At 38.6% G+C, this 19,737-nt stretch overlaps 2 protein-coding genes across 2 annotated transcripts in view; one reads left to right on the top strand and one right to left on the bottom strand.

The window, feature by feature from the left end:
• Positions 1-1,354: 1,354 nt before the first annotated feature.
• Positions 1,355-5,025, top strand: CBR4 (carbonyl reductase 4; the record flags this gene model as incomplete). Its single annotated transcript, XM_081999069.1, has 5 exons — positions 1,355-1,496; positions 2,039-2,159; positions 2,641-2,777; positions 3,364-3,498; positions 4,847-5,025. 5 exons carry the CDS (start codon positions 1,355-1,357, stop codon positions 5,023-5,025), a joined length of 714 nt encoding a protein of 237 aa, XP_081855195.1.
• A 12,830-nt stretch (positions 5,026-17,855) lies between these two features.
• Positions 17,856-19,737, bottom strand: part of PALLD (palladin, cytoskeletal associated protein) — a gene marked incomplete at both ends in the record, with an annotated part of 195,703 nt that continues 193,821 nt past the window's right edge. Inside the window, 2 exons of the mRNA XM_081999758.1 lie at positions 17,856-18,028; positions 19,027-19,160. Coding sequence (XP_081855884.1) covers positions 17,856-18,028; positions 19,027-19,160 — 307 coding nt within the window. The remainder of the gene's footprint in view (positions 18,029-19,026; positions 19,161-19,737) is intronic.

Here is a 19,737-nt window from a genome sequence, read left to right as displayed (position 1 = left end):
TCAAAAGGGCTGCCACCTGAGATGCAAGTATTTAATCCTGTTCCTTTAGGAAGGCAATTCAAACTTGCTGGTGGAAGCAGTCACATGGGTTGATTTCAAGCACTTGTGCTTCCTTTCTGTTACAGAAAAGGACCAGCTGCTCTTTCAGGCCCTGTCACAGAAGATCAAAATCATTATGCCATCGCATGAGTTGATGGTGTCCTTGTATGCTTAACACTGTGTGCTCTTCTGGTTATCGGACATCAAACAGGGTATAATAGACCTAAGTATGGCAAAGGGTAGAGTGTCAGGATTGAGAGCGTGGACAGTCTTTAGTTGGGTATGGGATGGCTTCCATATGTATAAGAGTAACTAATGGACCTGAAGGAGGATACAGGGGGAGGGTAAAATACAGAAGAGTAGCTTCTGAAGTTAGGAATGGTGAGGCAAAGATATGAGGGGAGATGCATAGTATTATCTAATCAGAAAGCAAATTGAGAACAAAAGGAAGTACTTCTCCACAAATAATGAAACTCCTTGCCTCAGGATGTTATGGAGACAAAGTATAATTGGGTTCAAAAAGGATATATTCAAACATATGGAAAAGAGGTTCATTACTATTGCTTGGATTCTGCCTCTGGCTCCTCAGGGAATCCCAAAACAGCTGATTGGTTTCTAGAGGTTGCAGAATAAAAGATCATTCTGCAGAAGTACTTTCTTCTTACACTCCTTCCAAGACATTTAAGCTAGCTACTTGAGAATCTTTTCACCTTTCAAAAAGCTTTTTTTTTCTTCAAAAACAGAAACAAAAAACCCTAAGGTTAGTGGTAAAACATAGTATTATATAGTGCAACTTAGTATTAAGCTAGTGTAAATACAAAAGTATTGAATCATGCTCAGTAGCATTTGCAAATGTGGATGTCCGACACAGATACTTAGGATGGAGGGAGACCTTGAGGCTAAATGACTTTAGAACACTGCTTGCAAGGACAATATAATAACAACTACTGTGTTGGCTTTGAATAAACAGCTGAACGATACATTATGGCCTTTAGATACAGAAATCACGTTTTTAATTAACTGAATAGGAGTTATCATACCAGTAGTATTGAAATGCTAGATTACATGCACAATTTTTTTACTAGTTCAGAAATCATTAAGAATTAACTTGCATTTATAGAAGTGGTATCTGATTTAGTTCAGGTATTTATTTTTTGGTGAATAAAAAATTAACAAATCACTAATTCTATAAACCGATATTACAAAATGCTACAGACTAGTAAGGACCCTGATGTTGAGGAGAACAGTGGTTATTCTCTGCTATATTGGACCTGGAATTCACACTTTATTTGCAATTTGTGAACTATTTTTGAAGATGGGCAAGGTTTGCGCCATTTTTGGAGGATCCCGAGGAATAGGAAAAGCTGTTGCAGAATTACTGGCACAGAAAGGCTGCCGCCTGGCGATTATTGCTAGAAATCTGGAAGTAGCCCAAACCACTGCACGTAATCTTGGTGGTATGTATGCTGCTTTGCAATACTTTCTTCACTGTCCAATGCTTAGGCAACTTGTAGAAGTCATTAAGTAAACCTCATTGTTTAACTAGATGAAAGTGGAAGTAATGACTGAGAAATTTGAATGAAAAGCTGTATTGGTACAGTTTGCTTTTCACAATATTCTTTGGGGAAGTTAAGTATGTTACAATTCATATCTTGAGGATGGATAGGTAAGATGACAGGAATTGTTCAAGGTCACAACAGGGAAGTGGTATGAACTGAGTCATCCTTGGCTCCTGACCAAGCCAGAACTGAGACCAGTCTGCTCATGTTGAACTTCTGATTTCAAAAGACCAAAATATAAACCAAGAAATTGTCACATAACTAATCAATACAATACTCAAAAATTGTCTTTATTTAATTCTCTAGAGATTAAATGGGTTCCTCAAGTTACAACTAGTTCAACATCTGTTTTAGCAATTGACTTGATAAATTCCAAAAAAGGTTTATGAATGGCATACCATCTTTTACTATTATTACCATGTGCCTTTATTTCAATGCAGCAGGACATCTGGCACTTAGCTGTGATGTGTCCAGTGAACAAGAAGTCCAAAATACCTTTGAGGAGATGCAGAGGAGTTTAGGTCCTATTAACTACTTGGTTAATGCAGCCGGGATCAACAGGTTAGTTATTAATTACAAGATTATATGTTATTCTAGATGACAGCATCTTCATGTAAGGTGCTAAGGGCATTTGTATTTAGTAAGAATATTGCTAATGAGTACATGTGAAAACAGTATTAAGTGCTCACTACTTTGCTCCTGATGAAGGTAAAATTCTGACAGATGATAAGGCTTTTGTGTAGGTCTGCGTTCTGAGTTTATGAGTTCCCCCTCTACTCCTCTTTCTTCCACTTCTTCCCCCAGAATGGTCCAAATCAATATTAGATACCTCTCTGCAAAGGATGCTTTGTTGCCAGAAGACTAGCTAACTTTTTTCTTGCTAGATGTCATCCTTGCAATGTCATAATTTTGGATGCTAGAACATATAGAACCATATAAATCCCCATTAATATTCCATTCATCAGTCTCATTTTATTATGGGTAAATGTGATTATTGGGATTCTTCAGTGAGTTCTCTGGGGTTTTTTGGTCTGTTTGTCAGGGATGGCTTGTTACTGAGAACCAAGACTGAAGATATGGTATCCCAGATTCACACTAACCTTTTGGGGACAATGTTGACATGCAAAGCTGCTGTAAAAAGCATGATTCAACAACAGGGAGGTGCTATTGTCAATATCGGTAAGTTGCTTGCCTGATCCAGTGGAATTCTACTTAACAGTTTTCTAGAAAGGTTAGTGGGTGTAACATGTTGAAAAGTTGCTTGATGCAATTGACTATTTTCTTTGTATTTAGGCATTCTGTATTTAGCATTGCTTTATGAATGCTTATTCTTTTGTGTGATTTCAGCAACTTCTAAAGGTAAAACCAGCTTGTTTCAGTAATAAACACCTCAGAGTTTATATTCTATTGAATAACAAATTTTATCATTCTTTATCAGCTCTTTCAGTAGCTAAAGCTACCAGCTGCTAATTATTAACTAAGAATCAAATAAGTACAGTTGGTTTCTTTTTTATTTTTCTTTGCAAGGGTATTTTTTTAGAAAGCTCTTCATTTTACTCTCCTGGTGCCTTTTGCTCGACATAGCTACATGAATTCCACAAAAATCAAGGATAATTGAAGGATTTGCTTATCCCAGCAGTAGGCTATAATTTCTTTTCTTGTAATCTCATTTTCCATTCCAAATTTAAAACTAAAATGATAAAGCTAGTACAAGGTTTCAAATCAGTTATTTAATCTTCTTCTCTTCGATGTTTCTTTATTTTAGGAAGTATTGTAGGACTTAAAGGCAACTCTGGTCAAAGTGTATACAGTGCTACCAAAGCAGGATTAGTTGGATTTTCACGCTCTCTTGCTAAAGAAGTAGCAAAAAAGCAAATTCGAGTCAACGTGGTTGCTCCAGGTTAGTTTTTGGAAAGTTCCTACATCCTTGACTGTTGCAATACACAATCATGTAGCCTGCTGGATATTTGCTGTACTCTGAAAGTATCTTAAGACAAATTACTGTTCTTTTCTTCAGCTTTTGTAAGTAAATGTTTTTAATCTCTTTTTTCAGTTTAAAGTTACAAAACCCTCAGTCTTTTTAAGGGATCACTGAGAGATTTGGAAGAGTGTGTCTACCTGTTCCACTATCTATTATTACATAATAAATGTATCCTTTTTTTTTTCCTTTGTTCCTCCTTCAAAACCTGCTGTCCTTGCAGATGGAGGGATTAAAACTGATTACATACAATCAGATACCCTCATGTCCTGCTAGAGAATGCTTATTTGTTATCAGAGAAACATGAAAGACCATGAGAAGCTGGCCTGAAAGCATCCCTGTCTGTCCCTCTAGTAAAAGGAGAGAATCTGGAAAAAAAATTCTGTGAGGACAAGGCTGTCATTTCACAAGACAATCTAGTCCAAGCAAGCCACCGCCCTTAAGGAAAAATCCTGCCTTTTCTGACTTTTCCACTCATAGCTGTGTACTCTGCTGCTCACCTTGTGCTAGCTCCAATGCCTTTCAGACCTTTATATAAACCAGTTCAGCTTGTGAACTAGGCAAGAAAAGTACTTTTTATTCTTTAGTGAGTTGAGCAGCTCACTGAATGGTTCAGAGCCATCATAAAGGGGCAGAGTTGTACAGTGGAAATCAAAACGGCGACTCTCCCGTCTTGGTGGAAGCTAGAAAGTAAGATAAGGTCAGCTCTTGATGAAGCTGCAGCTTATGTGAAGTGCAGCAGTGGGAAAACTGAATCTCAGATAACCGAAAATTGTAAAAGAGTTGTCCTTCAAAAATGTCAAGAAAGAGTCTTCAAATGAGTGCTATATTAGCAACTATGCAAGTGCTGTCATAAGTTCTAAAATGCACGGAAACACTTGCAGGCTGTAGGGGTTTCTTGCCAGAGATTTCATATTCAAGTTTTTATTGAGAACGTTTTGGTGAAATGACTGTATTTTGTCTTTCAGAAAAGTGATACTAATATGGGTTTGAGAACCAATTTTAGTTACCTTTTTTTTTAATGGACTTCTATAGATCTCTGCATTCTGATTATTACATCAGTGCTTCCAAAACCGGAAGACATTTTATTGGCTAGATAAAAAATTTGTCTTGGCCATAAAATGATGTGGACTGACTTCTGAGGCTTTGAAGAATGGTAGCTGGTGCTGAATCCTGGTAGTAGATTGTACTGTGGAGGATTCCAGGGAAAACCCACTAGAAAAATTTAGTTGAAGTTTAGGTAACTCTTCATATATCTCTCCTCTCGTAGGCTTTATTCACACAGAGATGACTGCTCATTTGGAAGAAGATCAGCTGAAGAAAGCAATTCTTCTTGGAAGATTTGGAGAGCCTCAGGAAGTTGCACATGCTGTTGTCTTTCTTCTAGAGTCCCCTTACGTTACAGGGAGTACTCTTGTTGTAGATGGAGGCTTGCAGCTTCTGACTTAAATACTACCTTGCATAAGTACCTACTTAAATGTCATGATGGTAATATATAAATATATACTAAATAAAGGGAGGGGGATGGAAATTAGTTGAAGATTGATATATGTAATTGACTTGATATTATTTAGAGGAGAAAGTCAGCGGTGGTAAAGTCCAGCATGTATGTTTAGCTACCTGAAAGAGTCCATTCGGTATTATGAAGTCTGTGTATGTAACAATTTTAAAAAGATCTGGTTTTGGTATGGTGATAGTTTTAAATAACATGCTGATACATTTCCAAGGCACTATATTTTTATAAAGTCACGTTTTCCAATTTGGGATAGAGTAGAGAATTTATACGAATTATCATGTTACACAAAGGCTAATAAAGTGCAGAGGCATGTTTATTGGTTGGCAGGTATGATTGCGTCAAGTTTCTCATGTAGGGTGGAGATTGCAAACTATGTAATTTTTAATTCTTATCGTTTAGTCCCTACAAAGGGGCAAGAAGTTTCCTTTGTTTTTTGTTTGTTTGTAGCTAACACTACAAAGCTAGGAGCTTCTAGATCTTCAGCATACCTGAATTGCCTTTAGGAGACTTAATTATGTGTAATGTGTTTTTACAAAGACAAAACCTGCTCAGTTCCATTCTTGAGTGTATGTACAGCACCCATTTAATTCAGAAGCGCTTGTGTGGATATATTGAAGGGCTGTTGATTGGTCATTTGAGTTGCTAGTTCTGTAATATTCCGAGTGTGAGCTGCACATAACACTGGTGAACAGCACAGTTGCAGAACTTGCCACATAAAAGACTTTTCACTGACTCAATAGATGTTTAGAAAACACCTATCACTTCCAGAGTGTGAAGGCAAGGTGTTTTGCTCTGTATCTTCTTGAATGCTCGGTTCAACTATGTTATGTTGATGCTCTTCAATATGTATGTATAGTCAATAAAATAGCCATTTATTTTATTCAAAGAAGCTTTTGAAGCAGGGTAATTATGCGGCTGTAAATGATCCTGAGTGTTCCTCTCTTGCTGAAAAATTACCAAAAATTTGACCTCAGGCTTTTCCATTGAGATCAAGTAATTTTTGGTAATTGATGTTTTTATCACCTCTGAAGAAAACTATGAATGTGGTTTAGGACCTTCACTTCTTAGCTCCAGTGTTCATTGCATCATGATCCAGATGTTGATTCAGCTTTTGAAATTACTTCCCGTCTTGGCACAGACCGAAGTACAGAAAGAAGAGATCTCACTGATGATAACTTAAAGTCTTCAAAGTCTGAGATTTTCTTCATTTGTGCAGCTGAGAAATTCTGTCTTTGTGCCAGAGAACAGTGCATGTTCAAGCTTCTCGCAGGTATGTATTGAGAAATAATACAAGGAATGGTTGTATATTCAAGGGGATTTACAGTTGGTTGTGTTCCTCACTTTGAAATATAAAATACTGCTAAAGGTAGTCCTTTCAGGAGTCCTTATCTTACTGTTACCTCTTTGTAGAGAGCTGGTGGTGTTTGCTGTGAAAAGTTACATTGCACCAAAAATATAATTGCCAGTTTTGTTTCTCTTTGGTAGGAGGAACTGGCCAGAGAATAGATGAATTTTTTCCGAGGGCACTGAAGGTGAGGAGGGACAGCTGGTACTCCCATTTTTACTAGTCAAGAAGTAGTATGTCAGTAACTTAGCTGCTGCCTGTACCTGTCCTTAGTATTTTACAGGCAAAGCCTGTGTGACATATCTTGACCAGAAGCCAAAATTAAGAGACTAAGAATTTCTCTTCATGAGTTCTGACCCTAATTTTTATTATCCCTTGTTTTTTGGGTAAGGGAACTGTTAAATAAATTATTAGCAATGGCATTTTTAGTTTATAGTTGTGATTAAAACTTGGAATAACACTCTCAGAAGGATCTCAGTATGTTGCTAAGTAATTTTTTTAAAATGTTGCAATACGTACTTACGGTTTTATTACTGCTGTTGCTATAGGACTAGACTGAAGTGTTGGTAGCCTTGAAGTAATATTTTTAAAAGGCCTTTTTCTCCCATTTCTTCAAACTGGTAAATTAGAACTGAAAACTAGTTAAAAACAGTAATCATTTTCAGCATTTACTGTGTACACCTACTCTAAGAAGTAATATCTGTTTGACAGACTAGGGTTCTACCTGGCCTGGTGTGATGTCTCAGGCAGTGGAAGCAGTGGATGCATAGGTTGGGGAACAGATCAAGTGTGTGGTGATGTCTCCTTAGAAGACTCTTGTACCTCCAGCAATTTGTGATTGGTATGTCTGAATCCGCCATTTGATGGCTCTGGTTAGGCCTCCAGGTTCTTACATATAATGAGACCTTATAACAACCCTCTTGTGCTCTCTCGGTGTCACTCTTGAACTTGTAGACCTCTGTTGTATCCTGCCTGCCCCAGTCGTTTCTGTTACAAACCAGAGAGTCATATTTATTTCAGTTGCATATTGCTGGAAAGCTCTTTTATACCTTACATCAACTTTTGGATGCTTTACTTTTCCAGTTTCTCAAGGTGGGAGGAGCAGGTGGAACTGCTCACAGTATTCACTGTGAATTTATCTTAAAAAAAAATGGGATATTTTGTGTTTTGCTTTGTATTGCTTCCAAAATAATGTCTAATTGTTTTTCGTTTTCCTAACCTTTACACTTATATTTTCAGAAGCTGTAGAAGAACAATAACTCAGTCCTGAATAATTCATGGTCAACTTGGAGTCCATTTCATTATATATATTTTTAGGTCTGATTTTTTTGTATTTTCCCCACTGTGAATTGTTCTCATTTACCTACAGTGAATTTAGTCTGCTGATTTTAAAAACTTATTTCCTTCGTGAAATTGTTCTGCATTTTTCTGTTTTAATTCCTTTATCCTTTTATTACTTTGAGTAGCTTAGTACTACTGGAATATACTGTGGGCTTCAGAAATTGCTGTCTCAGAACCCTTAGGAGTAGGTTGTACTTTGCTAGCCCCAACAGAGGTGCCTGTGGCGTTCTGTTGGTGATGCATGTCCTTAGGAAAGAACGACTGATGATTCATAGCCTTTCTCTTCTATCTTTAACCAATATACTGATATGACAACTTCTCTTGGCAGCACAGTATCTTTAATGGTTTTTGGCAAGGGAACGTGTTGGATGCCTTTTAGAATTTCAAGCATGCTGTATTAGATGTCCTTACTCTCATCTCTTTTTAGTCTTTGGGAGAACTCTAAAATGTTTATCAAACATGAATTTCCTTTGCAAAAGCAACTCTTGACTTTCCTCAGTAGGTTTATCCATTTTTTTTCATGGCTTCAGAACAATTTCTGGCAATTTGCTAGGGACAGAGAAATATAATTTGTCTGTAGTTCCCTGGGTCCCCCTGGAATCTCTTCTTAAAAACCAAGTGATTCTTCTACCCACAAAACTCCCAAAAGCTTGTGGTTGCTTTTGCCAGCTTTTTATTTTGATCACGTTTGTCTTACTCAGGCACGGTTCCTGTTCCTAGGGTGGTATTCAGTTTGTATGCACTTCTGTAAATTGTTCCTCTACATTCTGATCTGTCTGTAAATTTAACATTCAGTGACAGATTCTGTTTGCCTGCTAAAGGTAGACTGCTGTTTTTACAAGGGTTGACTTTTAAATTCTAGTAGCTTTTAATCCATGCCAGCTTCTCCCTCCCCACAAAAAAAGTTTTAATTTGGCCTATGTATTTAAAATCATCATACTGAAGTTCCATGCATACAACCTTAGTGGTGTCCTCAAGCATTGCATCTTAATTTTTTTTACTTGTCTTTTTTCTTTCATTTTAGCATATTTCCTTATTTTATGTTGCTTCTTTTTTATGGAACTCTGCAGTAGTGGACTGTTGTCTGTCAGTATTCTCACAGAAATAAAAGTTACCATCACAAAGCCAGTCTTTGAAAATTGCATTTTGACTCGGGTCTCGTGTGCTCCCAGGGACCGCAGCCAGAGTTGGGGGGCTCTGATTGGCTGCATTAAAAAAAAAAAAATTTAAAAAAATGTGATCTTGACATCTTCAGTGTGACACTTACCCAGCCTACTGATAATTGCCATCTTTCATTACAGTTACATTGCTGGCCTTGTAGTCCTTGCATGTCATAGCTACTCCCATCATCTTAATTGTGTTGGTAATAATATTGTCTAACAATAGAGTTTACCTTATTAGGCCTGGAAATTAAATCCATATTTGATTTGATGAGTTAATATATTGGTATCTAGTTTGGTGACTTTCCTATATATTTTCTATCAGTGTCTTGCTTATTTGTCTTCCTTCCATCATATTTCTGGTATGCCCGTTATGTCACTGTCCTTGATTAAAAACAGGCATTCAGGTTTTACAGCCTGTGCTGGTAGCATTTATGCTGAGGTATAGATAGATAGATAGATATAGATATAGATATGTTTTGCCTTTTTTTGCATGGGGGTGTTCCTGAGTAGGACCGTGTGCTTTACTGACCATGATTTCTCAATTGAATTTTGAGAACCTAAGTCCACTCTTTTATTAGACGTATAAAGTTTCTGTGATTCCATTCCTAGTGGAAGTGAGAGCATGTGCTTTTTATTCATCTGAAGTTTCTTCATCTGCTATAGTGCTTAAAACTCTCCTATAATATTTGTTAAGTACCATTGGTGCCTTACTTCTGCTTATCTGTTAAGAAATGTGTTTGTAACTTAGAGTTGGAGTGAACTTGCTGGAGTTAACTCACTGTATCAGTCTTTTCCTACTTTGGAGGCATATGTTGCAATTGATTAACATTAGTAGAAGTTTCTAGCAGGTCACACAAAATGTCAGTGAGGTTTTTTTTAATATTGCAGCTGTAAGTAGTCGCGAGGAACAGCTTTTGCTTTCTTTTACGGTAACAGATGCGTGTAAAGCGTGCCGAGTTAGTGTGCGGTATCCCATGAAGAGATTTTAGTTTGGCCTCATGAGGGCAGTCTGTCCTAAGGCATTGTGATGATATCAGTAGTATTTGGTTAGTGTATCTGTGTAGTTTTAGGAAAGTGGAGTTGCCCACATCGATACAAAGTTAACAGCTGGTGTGGCTGCCACCAATTTTTTAAAAATCCAAATCCGTGTATCCTGAGCTATTTGGGGACGTATGCATGATTTTTAAAGATGGAAAGGATTTCAATATTGAGTTCAGTGAAATTGGGATAGAAAGTGGATACTAAATCCCGGCCTTCAAAACCTCTTTGTTAGATTATCATATACAGTTAAAACATACATTGTAATGATTATCTATTGCTGCTAGACAAATTTTCCTCCTTTGATGTGTGGCACAGTGTGAGAGGCTGTGTTGCATGAAACTGAAATGTGGATTGCCTGTTGCAATCACATGACTTTTCTAATATTTTTTTTAAAAGCATAGTGTAGTTCGTTAAAGTAAAGCTAATGAAAACCAAACCAAAGACCAGGTACACCCACTTAATTCAGGTAATCAGGCAGTGTTTGAAAAGACAGAGAGCATAGGTAGTAGTGGAGAGAAGTCTTTAAAGAGCGTTGGCTCTTTAAGAACTCTGCTGAAGCCACGGATTACATTTTATTTTCACCCACATGTTCTGTTCAGTTTCTGACCATGTGCTGAAGGCTCCTTTTTTGCTGTAGATGCCTCTACTGAGTTAGTAACAAGTGTTACCTGTACCTTGCCCGGCATCTTTAGATAACCGTGGCTGACCACAAGAGTTCCAGTACTTTATGCTTTTATTTTTTGTGTTAACAGCTCACATCTGTTAAGATCTGGGATTTTTTTTTGCTCATCTCATAGAACAAAATACAACATTGAAACCTACAATCAGGTTTTTTTCACTCTCTTTAAAATACATCAGATCCAATTCTACTGGTTTTTTTTTTCTCCTTTTTTCCCTTCATGTATTTCACCATTATAGTCTTATATTCTGAAATAAAAATGAATCTTTCTGTCATAGTTGTTAAAACTAAAGTTGCTTTGGCTACTTGGAGACCTGGTAACAAATTGCCAGTTTGGCTATGATGATGTCAAACGTGTTGAGACAACATACAAGTAAAACCCACCAAGTCTTCCTTGGTATCATTATACCCACCTTAGGGTAATTGTCAGCAGGAGCGTGGGGGGTAGGTGCCACGGAGCTGACACTGTCTGAGCAAATGGAGCAGCGGGGATTTCGCTCACCCTTTCCCAGGCTGCTGGCTGGCACTGCTGCAGTGGCATTGCATGCATAGCATGTTGATGGGTTTGAAATTGCTGCCTTATTTTTGAATGGTTCATTTAGGCATAAGTGCAGCCTGGTTGTATGGTATTGCTGGAGCATGTTAGTGAAGCAGTTTGATGTTTTGTGAATTCTAATTTGCAGATCTCCCAGCTCTGTACTTCTAATGCTAAGTGCGCTAACAGTACATGTTGCAGCTGTGTGCTGGAGGCTGTAGTGTAAACAGATCTCCACCCGTATGCTGAAGACCTGTTAAAAGCTATAAGTCTTACTTCCTGCTGCTGTCAGTCAGACTTTTTCTCCTATTTTTTCAGGTAGTTGGTAGATTTTTACTGAAAACTTCCTGTAACCCTAGGGAAAGGAAACAGGATAGTCACTGCATGTGTTTTGTGTAGATGCTATTGAGCGCGCATATATGATTTTTGATGGTAAGACAGCTCTGCCAGCAGTAGACTGGAATTGCATCCGTCCTCTGCAGGTTCTGGTAGCTCTGTTGTTGGAAGTCATATAGAATGGAGAGCACCTGTAGTTTTATAGCTCACCATAATTTTCAGGGCACCAGAGTGGAGGTCGTGCTAATTATGCTTTCTGCTGTGCAGTGAAGCCGTATTCAGTTGATCTGTAAACATTACATTAGCGAGGTTAATTGACTACCTGGTTTTGCAAAGCTGTTTACTAGGTTTTCTGCAAAATCTTTGTGTCTCTCAGCACCATGATGCCTGTCTTCCTCATGCTGTATTATCTAGCTTCCAGTAATGCTTATCATGTGCCTGTATCTCTCATTGATTAATTGAAGTGATGTCTTTTCATTTGGGGGAGAACCAAATATGCTAGATTATTGATGTGTGAGGTGAGTTTTGTTCATAAGAAATTATTTATTCAGACGTATTCAGCCGAAGCTGTCCATGAAGAGCTACTTGCACTGCCAAGGTAATAAACTTAGTTTTGCCTCTAAAAAGGACAACTCATTTCAGCTCCCATTGCTGCATTATCCTTTGTAATTAGGAACTGTATTTCTTCTCTACTAACGGCTGGTTCATGCTGTGCTATGTCAGCTTCCTCTGACTTCCACGCTAAGCTCAGCCACACTTGCTGGGAGTGCAGTCCTGAATTCTGACGCAACCTCTGCCAAAAGCAGCCAGGACAAATCTGAACTCTGAAGCGAGGGCAGTGGCCACATGCTGATTGTCAACATTTTTTCCCCCCGCTTAAGGTGCTGTGGTCTTTTTGTGTCACCTTAGGCTTGGATGCTACTTGCCCAGACAGATCACGCATGTCCGAGTCCTTGGAATTAGTGCTTGGAAACACTGTGACACTCTGTCGCTGCTTTTAGGATGTATAGGCTGACCCAAAATTCATTTTTTTAGAACGACAATTACTAGCCGAAGCTTTGCCTTTTCTTGCACCCATTTTTATATGTTGCAAGAAAGTACTAATAATCACAAATGAAAACTTTGTTCTGCTTTTATGAAGATGGTCGTTTAGTGGGTTTGCTGCTCAGAAAAAGCTTAACAATAATTTAAAAATTACTTCATTCTTCTCTTAAGGTTTTTAATTGTGTTCTGCTTTTCCTATACAGGACTTTGAGGGAAACCACTAACAGCCTATTTTAGATTTGGAAATCTACATTATGTAATGACACTTTTTTCCCCTCGTGGAAAGTGGATCTGGAACTTACAAACTGAAATTCTTGAAAGCTGCTGCTGTTCCACACCTGAAATGACATCATTCATTCATCATGTACAGTTCCAGACCTTTGGACTTACTAACAGTTGTGCTGATAGAAGAATTACATTTTATTTTAGTTTTTTGTTTATTATACATGAATTAAACATGAATTAGTAAATGATCAGAGACTGTACAGCTGAAGTTAATAGCGAATTTAAGAAAGATAAAACTCCTATTGTAGATTAACAGTATATTACAAAGATGTTCAGTGAATCTGATTCTGAAGTATTGAAGGAGGATGCGAGTTAGTATGTTAATAAGCAGCAGAAATGTGCAGCATACTGTAGAATAGCGTGGCAAAACAGGTTTTCTTTTAGGCGGGCCCTGTCCTACAAATGACTCCAGCAGTTGCTCAGACAAACGCTGCAGGCAGAAGCCATCTCCAAAATCCACTAGTCCTTAATCTGCAGTAGAGTAGAGGTGTGTTGCCTGTTGTATGGGGAGCCTTATCTTACGAGGTGTTTTCAACACCTTTTGCAGTAGCTTGGAAAGGTCCTGTCCTTGGCAGTGTGGTTTTGTACCCTCAGTTTTGCCTAGAAATGCTCTGTGATGTCTGGGCCAAGAGTCGGCCAAAAAATGCTTGCCAATATGTTTGGTTGTATGTTTAACAGGACGGTTTCAGGCAAAAAGCCCCACCCCTAATCCAGTCAGTGTGTTGAGATCTGTAGAGCTCCTGCCGTGAATGATGTAATCGTTCTGAGTAGTGGCTGTGTGCTGTTATTTTTTTTCTCCTTTCTTGTTTTGCAGCTGTTTCTGGAGCGTTTGTGCTGCTATAGAACTAGGAAGTGACAGCAAGTTGCAAGACTTGGCCCTTCCCCAGGGTTTACCTGTTGCACTGCAGTTGTTTCATAAAGCAAAAAATTTCTCCTTCCTGGCCGTGTTGGAGTGAAAGTCATTCATCTTCCTCCTCTGTATCGCTGCGGAGGTCATTGCTGCACAGGTAACGTTGCCTGTGATCTTCCTTTTTTGCTCTAGGCGTGAGTTGAGTGTTGTGTTCCAAGCATTGACATTTTTATTGGAGATTTAGTGCAGTATGAGATTATTTTAGTTATTAATCACTTTTGTAAAAGGATGCAAATTGTGGCTTAATTCTGAATTACAGCCACAAGCTTTAAGATGCATTAAAGCATACCATGTGCTGTCTGGAACACACTGTCAGTTTCTTGGGGCAGGAGCTGTGTTTTCATCTGCCTGATGAAACTTATGTCCTCCTGGTTCTGTTCAGACAGAAGAACTGTGCAGGGGCAGGGCTTTTTCTTCTAGGCAGTTCAGGAGAAGGAGCTAAATGTCAGTAAATTCTACCCGTTATACATATAGCTGAATCGTGAGGCAGTGACTCAGGTCTGTTGTCAACATGCATCATCCGAGCAGGCGTTGCCGGTCATTACTCCATCTGTACTACATGGTATGGGTCTGTCAGCTGGGCTGTACAGCCAGAGCATGCGGCTGATCCCCTCAGCAGCATGACACGATGGATAGTATGATCTCATGAAGTATGTACTTACATCTTAAATCCATTGGGCTGCTTGCAGAGATAAGGATGGAATTGTCCATATGTGAGGAACCAAGGCACTTATTTATTAGCATACAAACTACGTGAATTAAAATGGTCTTTGAAAGCGGTCATGCAGAAAGAAACAATGAGCTAGGATTTCAAACTGGACTATAGTTGGATTTTGAACCCCAGTTGGCTGGGATGGGAAAAAATTGTGTGTGTTGGCTAGTTGTTGCTGTGGTGAAGCTGCAGGATAAAGGCATTGTGTGTGCAGGTATGCCACTAGCTGGAAAAGCGCCATGCGTGTGGAATATTGCACCTCGCTGCCGGTGCTCCTCGCAGAAGCTTCGATCCTCCTCCTGAATGCAGTTGCATTGAGTCTCCGGTTGCTTTGAATAAACTCAGACTGATCAGCTTCCTCAGTAATTGGAGGAATTCCTGTAGCTAAACCTGACGTCTTGCAAAAAGTTAGGACTTCTTTTTTCAGTCCTATGAAATGATACAAGTATGTTTTCAGGTCATACTATCTATCTTTGGAGTTTGGGGGGGGGATTAAAATTCTGAAAGTTACTTCGAGGCTTCCAGCAATTTCAGGTTTTTGGCTTGGAACCTTTGTGTTTTATTGTGCCACATTATGCAAACACTCCCAGTAACTAAGTAACAGCACAGCTGAATGTTTTCATGAAAACAACTTCGCTGCTTAGAGATGTGATTTACTACTTGTGTGTCTGTACGTACATACAGAGGCAAAAAGCGATGATGACCTCATTGTAAACCAGCTTACATGAGCAGTCCCAGTCTCAAAGCCAAAGAAAATTTACTGTAAGCAGACAGAACTCCATTGACTAGATTGCAGTATCACCATTAATGCCAGTACCCGCTTAATTGTTGAGATAATTCTGTTTGTAATGACCAATGCTTGATATGTAAACCTAAAAGAAAAAAAATTACCATCTTGCATTTTTCCTGCTATCTTTGCACAGAAAGGAAAGAAGGAGAAGCTCGTTAACATTCAGGGTTTTCCACGTAAGTCGTTAACATTTTATTTTCTTAATTTTGATATTGCCTCCTGTTCCTAAACGAATTTAACATCGCTTAGACCATGCCCTTTACTTAGAAACAGTTGTAAGCGATGTCATATTGCAATTACTAGACACACAAAATAGACCTGCATATTTGCTAACCTGTTAAAAAAAGCCCCTTCAAGTACTTCAGCAAAAGTGCCTCAGAATGTATAGGTCCCATTCCTCTGTTTTGTTTAAACATGATTCCAGGCCACAAGCAGAACAGTCTGATAATTTCAAGTAATTTTTAGATGCTGCATATAGCCTTCATGTTCTCTGTATTTGTAATATGTAAAATTTCTAAATCTTACACTTGCACGCTTGTACTGAAGCAGTTAGTAGTCTTTACCAGATGAAAAACTTTCTATTTGTGTAATATTTATTGATGTTAAACCCACATTATATCAGCACAACAATCCAAAGTAATGATAATACATTTTTTTTATAAATACAAAGAAAAGGTGGCAAAGTAATGCTAGTGAAGCTAAACAAAAAAGTAAATTAGCATGTCACAGTCGAGAAAAAATTTGGCAAACGATATGACATACTTCTTCTAGAATAGAATCAGATTATTCCCAGATGACAGACTATGACGTTAATCTAGATTAACGATCCCCATGACCGGTCATATCCTGCACCAGAACAGTACTACCTTATGTGCTAACGTTTATTAGTCACTAAAAAACAAAACAAACTTTGTGTACTTAGAAAGCAATACACATATAGCAGTAATGCAATATATGGTGTACACAATTACAAAATTTTAAAAAAACAACAAAACCCTAAGTACAGGACTTCTGAATAACTGAACTGAGATAAAAGATTTCAACACTTTTATTATAAATAATGAAAGATACCATATATGTGCTTCATATAAGGAATACAGTGTTTTCCTTTCATAGCAAAGTATGCTCGTACCATCAAATGCTCATTTTTCTTGTCAGGCCTGGTAATTGTTCCTTCCCTCCCCTTCATCCAAGATTCATTTGGTTCTAATTTAAAACCACCTAGTCAGGTCTGACTGAGGCGGGGCTCCAGTTTGATGTGGATTTGCCTTGCATTCTGGAAGTAGCCTTCAGGCTTTTCATCTACGGCACCCAGACCCTGCCCATTGAAAGAGCTGTCATTTGCCTACAACCAGGAGACGGAAAAAAATGAAACCCACCAGAGACACGTGCTATGCTCAGAAAAAAGAAAGGCGCAGGTTTGATGTTGGTTTTGTCCTCCTTCGTTTTGTACTTCCTCGGGTCTGCAGGCTTATCACCTGGGGTGTACTCTTGTCATTTAAATTCAGTTTGCAGTCTCGACCCCCTTTTCACTTACTGTACATTTCTAAAACCCTCATACACCTCTCACGCTTTAAACGGTCGAACGTCCTATACATGCGCTCCCTAGTTTTCAGCTCACCGCAGAATTCCAGGTTCTGGAACGGGAGTGTTACAAGGTTACAGACTGCCTTCAGGAGAGCCATAGAGAGGTTCAGCCTCTGGCCCTGTCCCCCTCCAGCCCCTTGCAGTAACCTACTGCCGTGGTTCATCCTGTCAGCATTTTTTTCCCCATCTAGTTACTAATATTTATAGTCTGGAGTAGACTTATTACATGTCCGCTCTTTTTCTTTGTTTCCTTGAAGAGATTAAATTACTTATGCTTAAACTGTCTTTGCTGTATGTTTGTGAGTAAGCCTCCTCCTAGATGGCAAAAAGGAAAAATCCAAAAGAATTTAAAATTACGGTGTTGATGTTGCTTTATAGAATTGTCCATACTAACAGCATTTAAGGCAAGATATTTTTTTCATTGTAGAATAGGAAGCAGTTTGCAGCGATACAGCATTTGCTTACGTTTCTCTTCCTTGTCCCTTCCTGTTTTATTCTTACAATATTGCACTTGTTCATTGTAGCTACCAGAATGCATTGCCGTTTCAGAACTACGGCTAACCACACATTCGAATTTTCTTTGTGATCTAATGGCCTCAAAGAAAACATCTTGCACCATTAAGATTGTGTAGCATCTGCATATTGCTTATGAAGGCATGTCGTGATAAACAGTGTTCTCTTCTGAAAAATCGGTCTCTCTGACGTATTTTGGCCTTTATGAGAAGGGCTACTCGTAAGAGCTGAAGCAACTTAGGTATAAGGAACTGGTGAATGTGATTTGTTGTGCAGTGTGTACGTTTCTACTAATAATCTATCTATTCTTCTAATTTGGTATAATGAGTAAGGAATATATGGTTACTGTGTTTGTTGTTTATCTTTTGTACTTGAAGGTGTCTGCCTTTGCATAAAGTGACATAGGAGTATCATTGGTCAAGGCAATGGCTTTCAGTGTTTCTGCTTTGAAAAGAAAATGATGGAAGCGGCAGTTGGATCACCTACAGATCATCGCTCTCTACCAAGCCAGACTGCATTGCCAGGTGGACTGGGTTTGCTTCAGGCTGGAAAGCTGCTTTGATGTCTAGTCCTTGGTCACAAAGTGCAGCGTACCGGCTGGCTGAGGGCCGCACCTTCTTTGGCTTGGTTGTCTGAGGTGGTTGTTGCCACTGAGCTACAGATGAAAAAGGAAAGAAAAAACGTTAGCCACCTTGAGCTGTACAACAACATGTACCAGATGCACAGTCAGCCCTTTGTAAAGGGGATACTAATTTCTGAGCAGCAGAAAACCATTATAGCAAAGGTAGGTTTGTTTAATTTCTTGGCGTTTTGGGTTTTCTTTCCTCAGCATCTTGTTTCACCTTCCAATGTGGTAAGTAAAAACAATAGTTGTCTGTGTGTGTTACTTTGCCTTTTTGGCATTGCTTTCTACCTTTCCTTGTGTCATGGAGAAGGGTAACAGCAAGGGCTTTGTTTCCATGCACTAATATTACAGTGACAGGCCTGTTGGAAGGTTATTTGTCATATACAAAAGGAAATCATCTGGTTGCCATTGCCACGCCCTGTATGCTGAGGAATGCTGAGCCACATCTCTAATTCCCAAGTCCCACTAGCCCCCCGGGAAACCATCCCTTAGCATTCCCCTCTTTCCCCCTTCCGCCTCCCTGCCCCCCTCAGTTCTAGTTAGGAGAAGCCTGGTAAAAGATTGTAGTTTAAGAAAACATTCACTAGGTAAGGGACTGCTTTGGAACAACCTGAATAATTAGCAGAAAGCCATGGGTACATCTACTACACTTTTGGTGGCTGTCACAGGTGTATTACAGACTAATGGACAAAAGAATACAAAAGGTTAGGGAAGTGCTAGCAGAGCGATAGTAATAATGATCCACAAAAATAATGTACTCATGCCGTTATCTGTTGTTAATTAGCTATATTTAATATACTAAGCAAAAACAGAAAGCATGCATGCTTGTTTTGCTTTAGGTATCTGAAAGATGGTGAAATGTACTTTGACAGAGCATTTGTTGTCTTGATGTGGATCGTTATTATTGAGGAGAAACTATAAACAAAAGAAAGAGAGACCAATGTAAACCATTCTGTGAACAAACTGAAACTTGTAGAACTGTTGCTTTTGGGAGGATTAATGCCATCACAAAAACTGAAGTCACTTACTATAAACATCCAACCTGGCAGTGCAAGACACAATCCCAGCCTCATTCTTAGCTGAAACGGTGTACCAGCCGGCATCCTCCTTTGTAGCTCCCTGAATAAGCAGGCAAATGTAGCCGTAGTTATCCTGGTGCATGCTGAACAAAAGAAAAGTAGAAAATTACTATTTAAATTGCAACAGTGTAGGCTATTTTAAAATGTCATTATAATCAGCCCCAATCCTGGATAGAGGTGAATTATAGTCCACTTTTAATTAATATGGAACTTCCTCTGAAGTTAGCAAGTGGAAAACCAAACCTTGAGTATGCTTGACAATTTGTCCCTTTAATATCCTGTACTGAAAACTAAGAAGGAAAAATGCAAAAGGAACTTCTCTTTCACAGTTACAGATTAAGACACCTGGAAAGCTGATTTTAGTAGTAGGGCTGCCAAAACTTACCCAGATTTTTTTGGAGAAAGGATAAAAAACTTAAGGAGCGAGGTACTCTTTAGTTATTTAGGAGGACAGCAATAACTTACTACAGCATCATATCAGTTACAAGTTGCTTTTCTTGCTATATATCATGAGTTTTCTCTTAAACATTCCTAGTAAATGTTATCAAATATTGAAGTCAAGTTTATAGACTTAGAATATAAAAAGAACTCTGAATCTTAGTTGCTTAACTACACAGCAGAGTGATGAATCAAGGTTTCTGCTGAGAAGCAGGTAGCTTT

Source organism: Phaethon aethereus (genome assembly GCF_964289735.1).
Source record: "Phaethon aethereus genome assembly, chromosome: 4".
In the NCBI taxonomy this organism is placed as follows: Eukaryota; Metazoa; Chordata; class Aves; order Phaethontiformes; family Phaethontidae; genus Phaethon; species Phaethon aethereus.
This window is presented reverse-complemented; position numbering and strand designations above follow the sequence as displayed.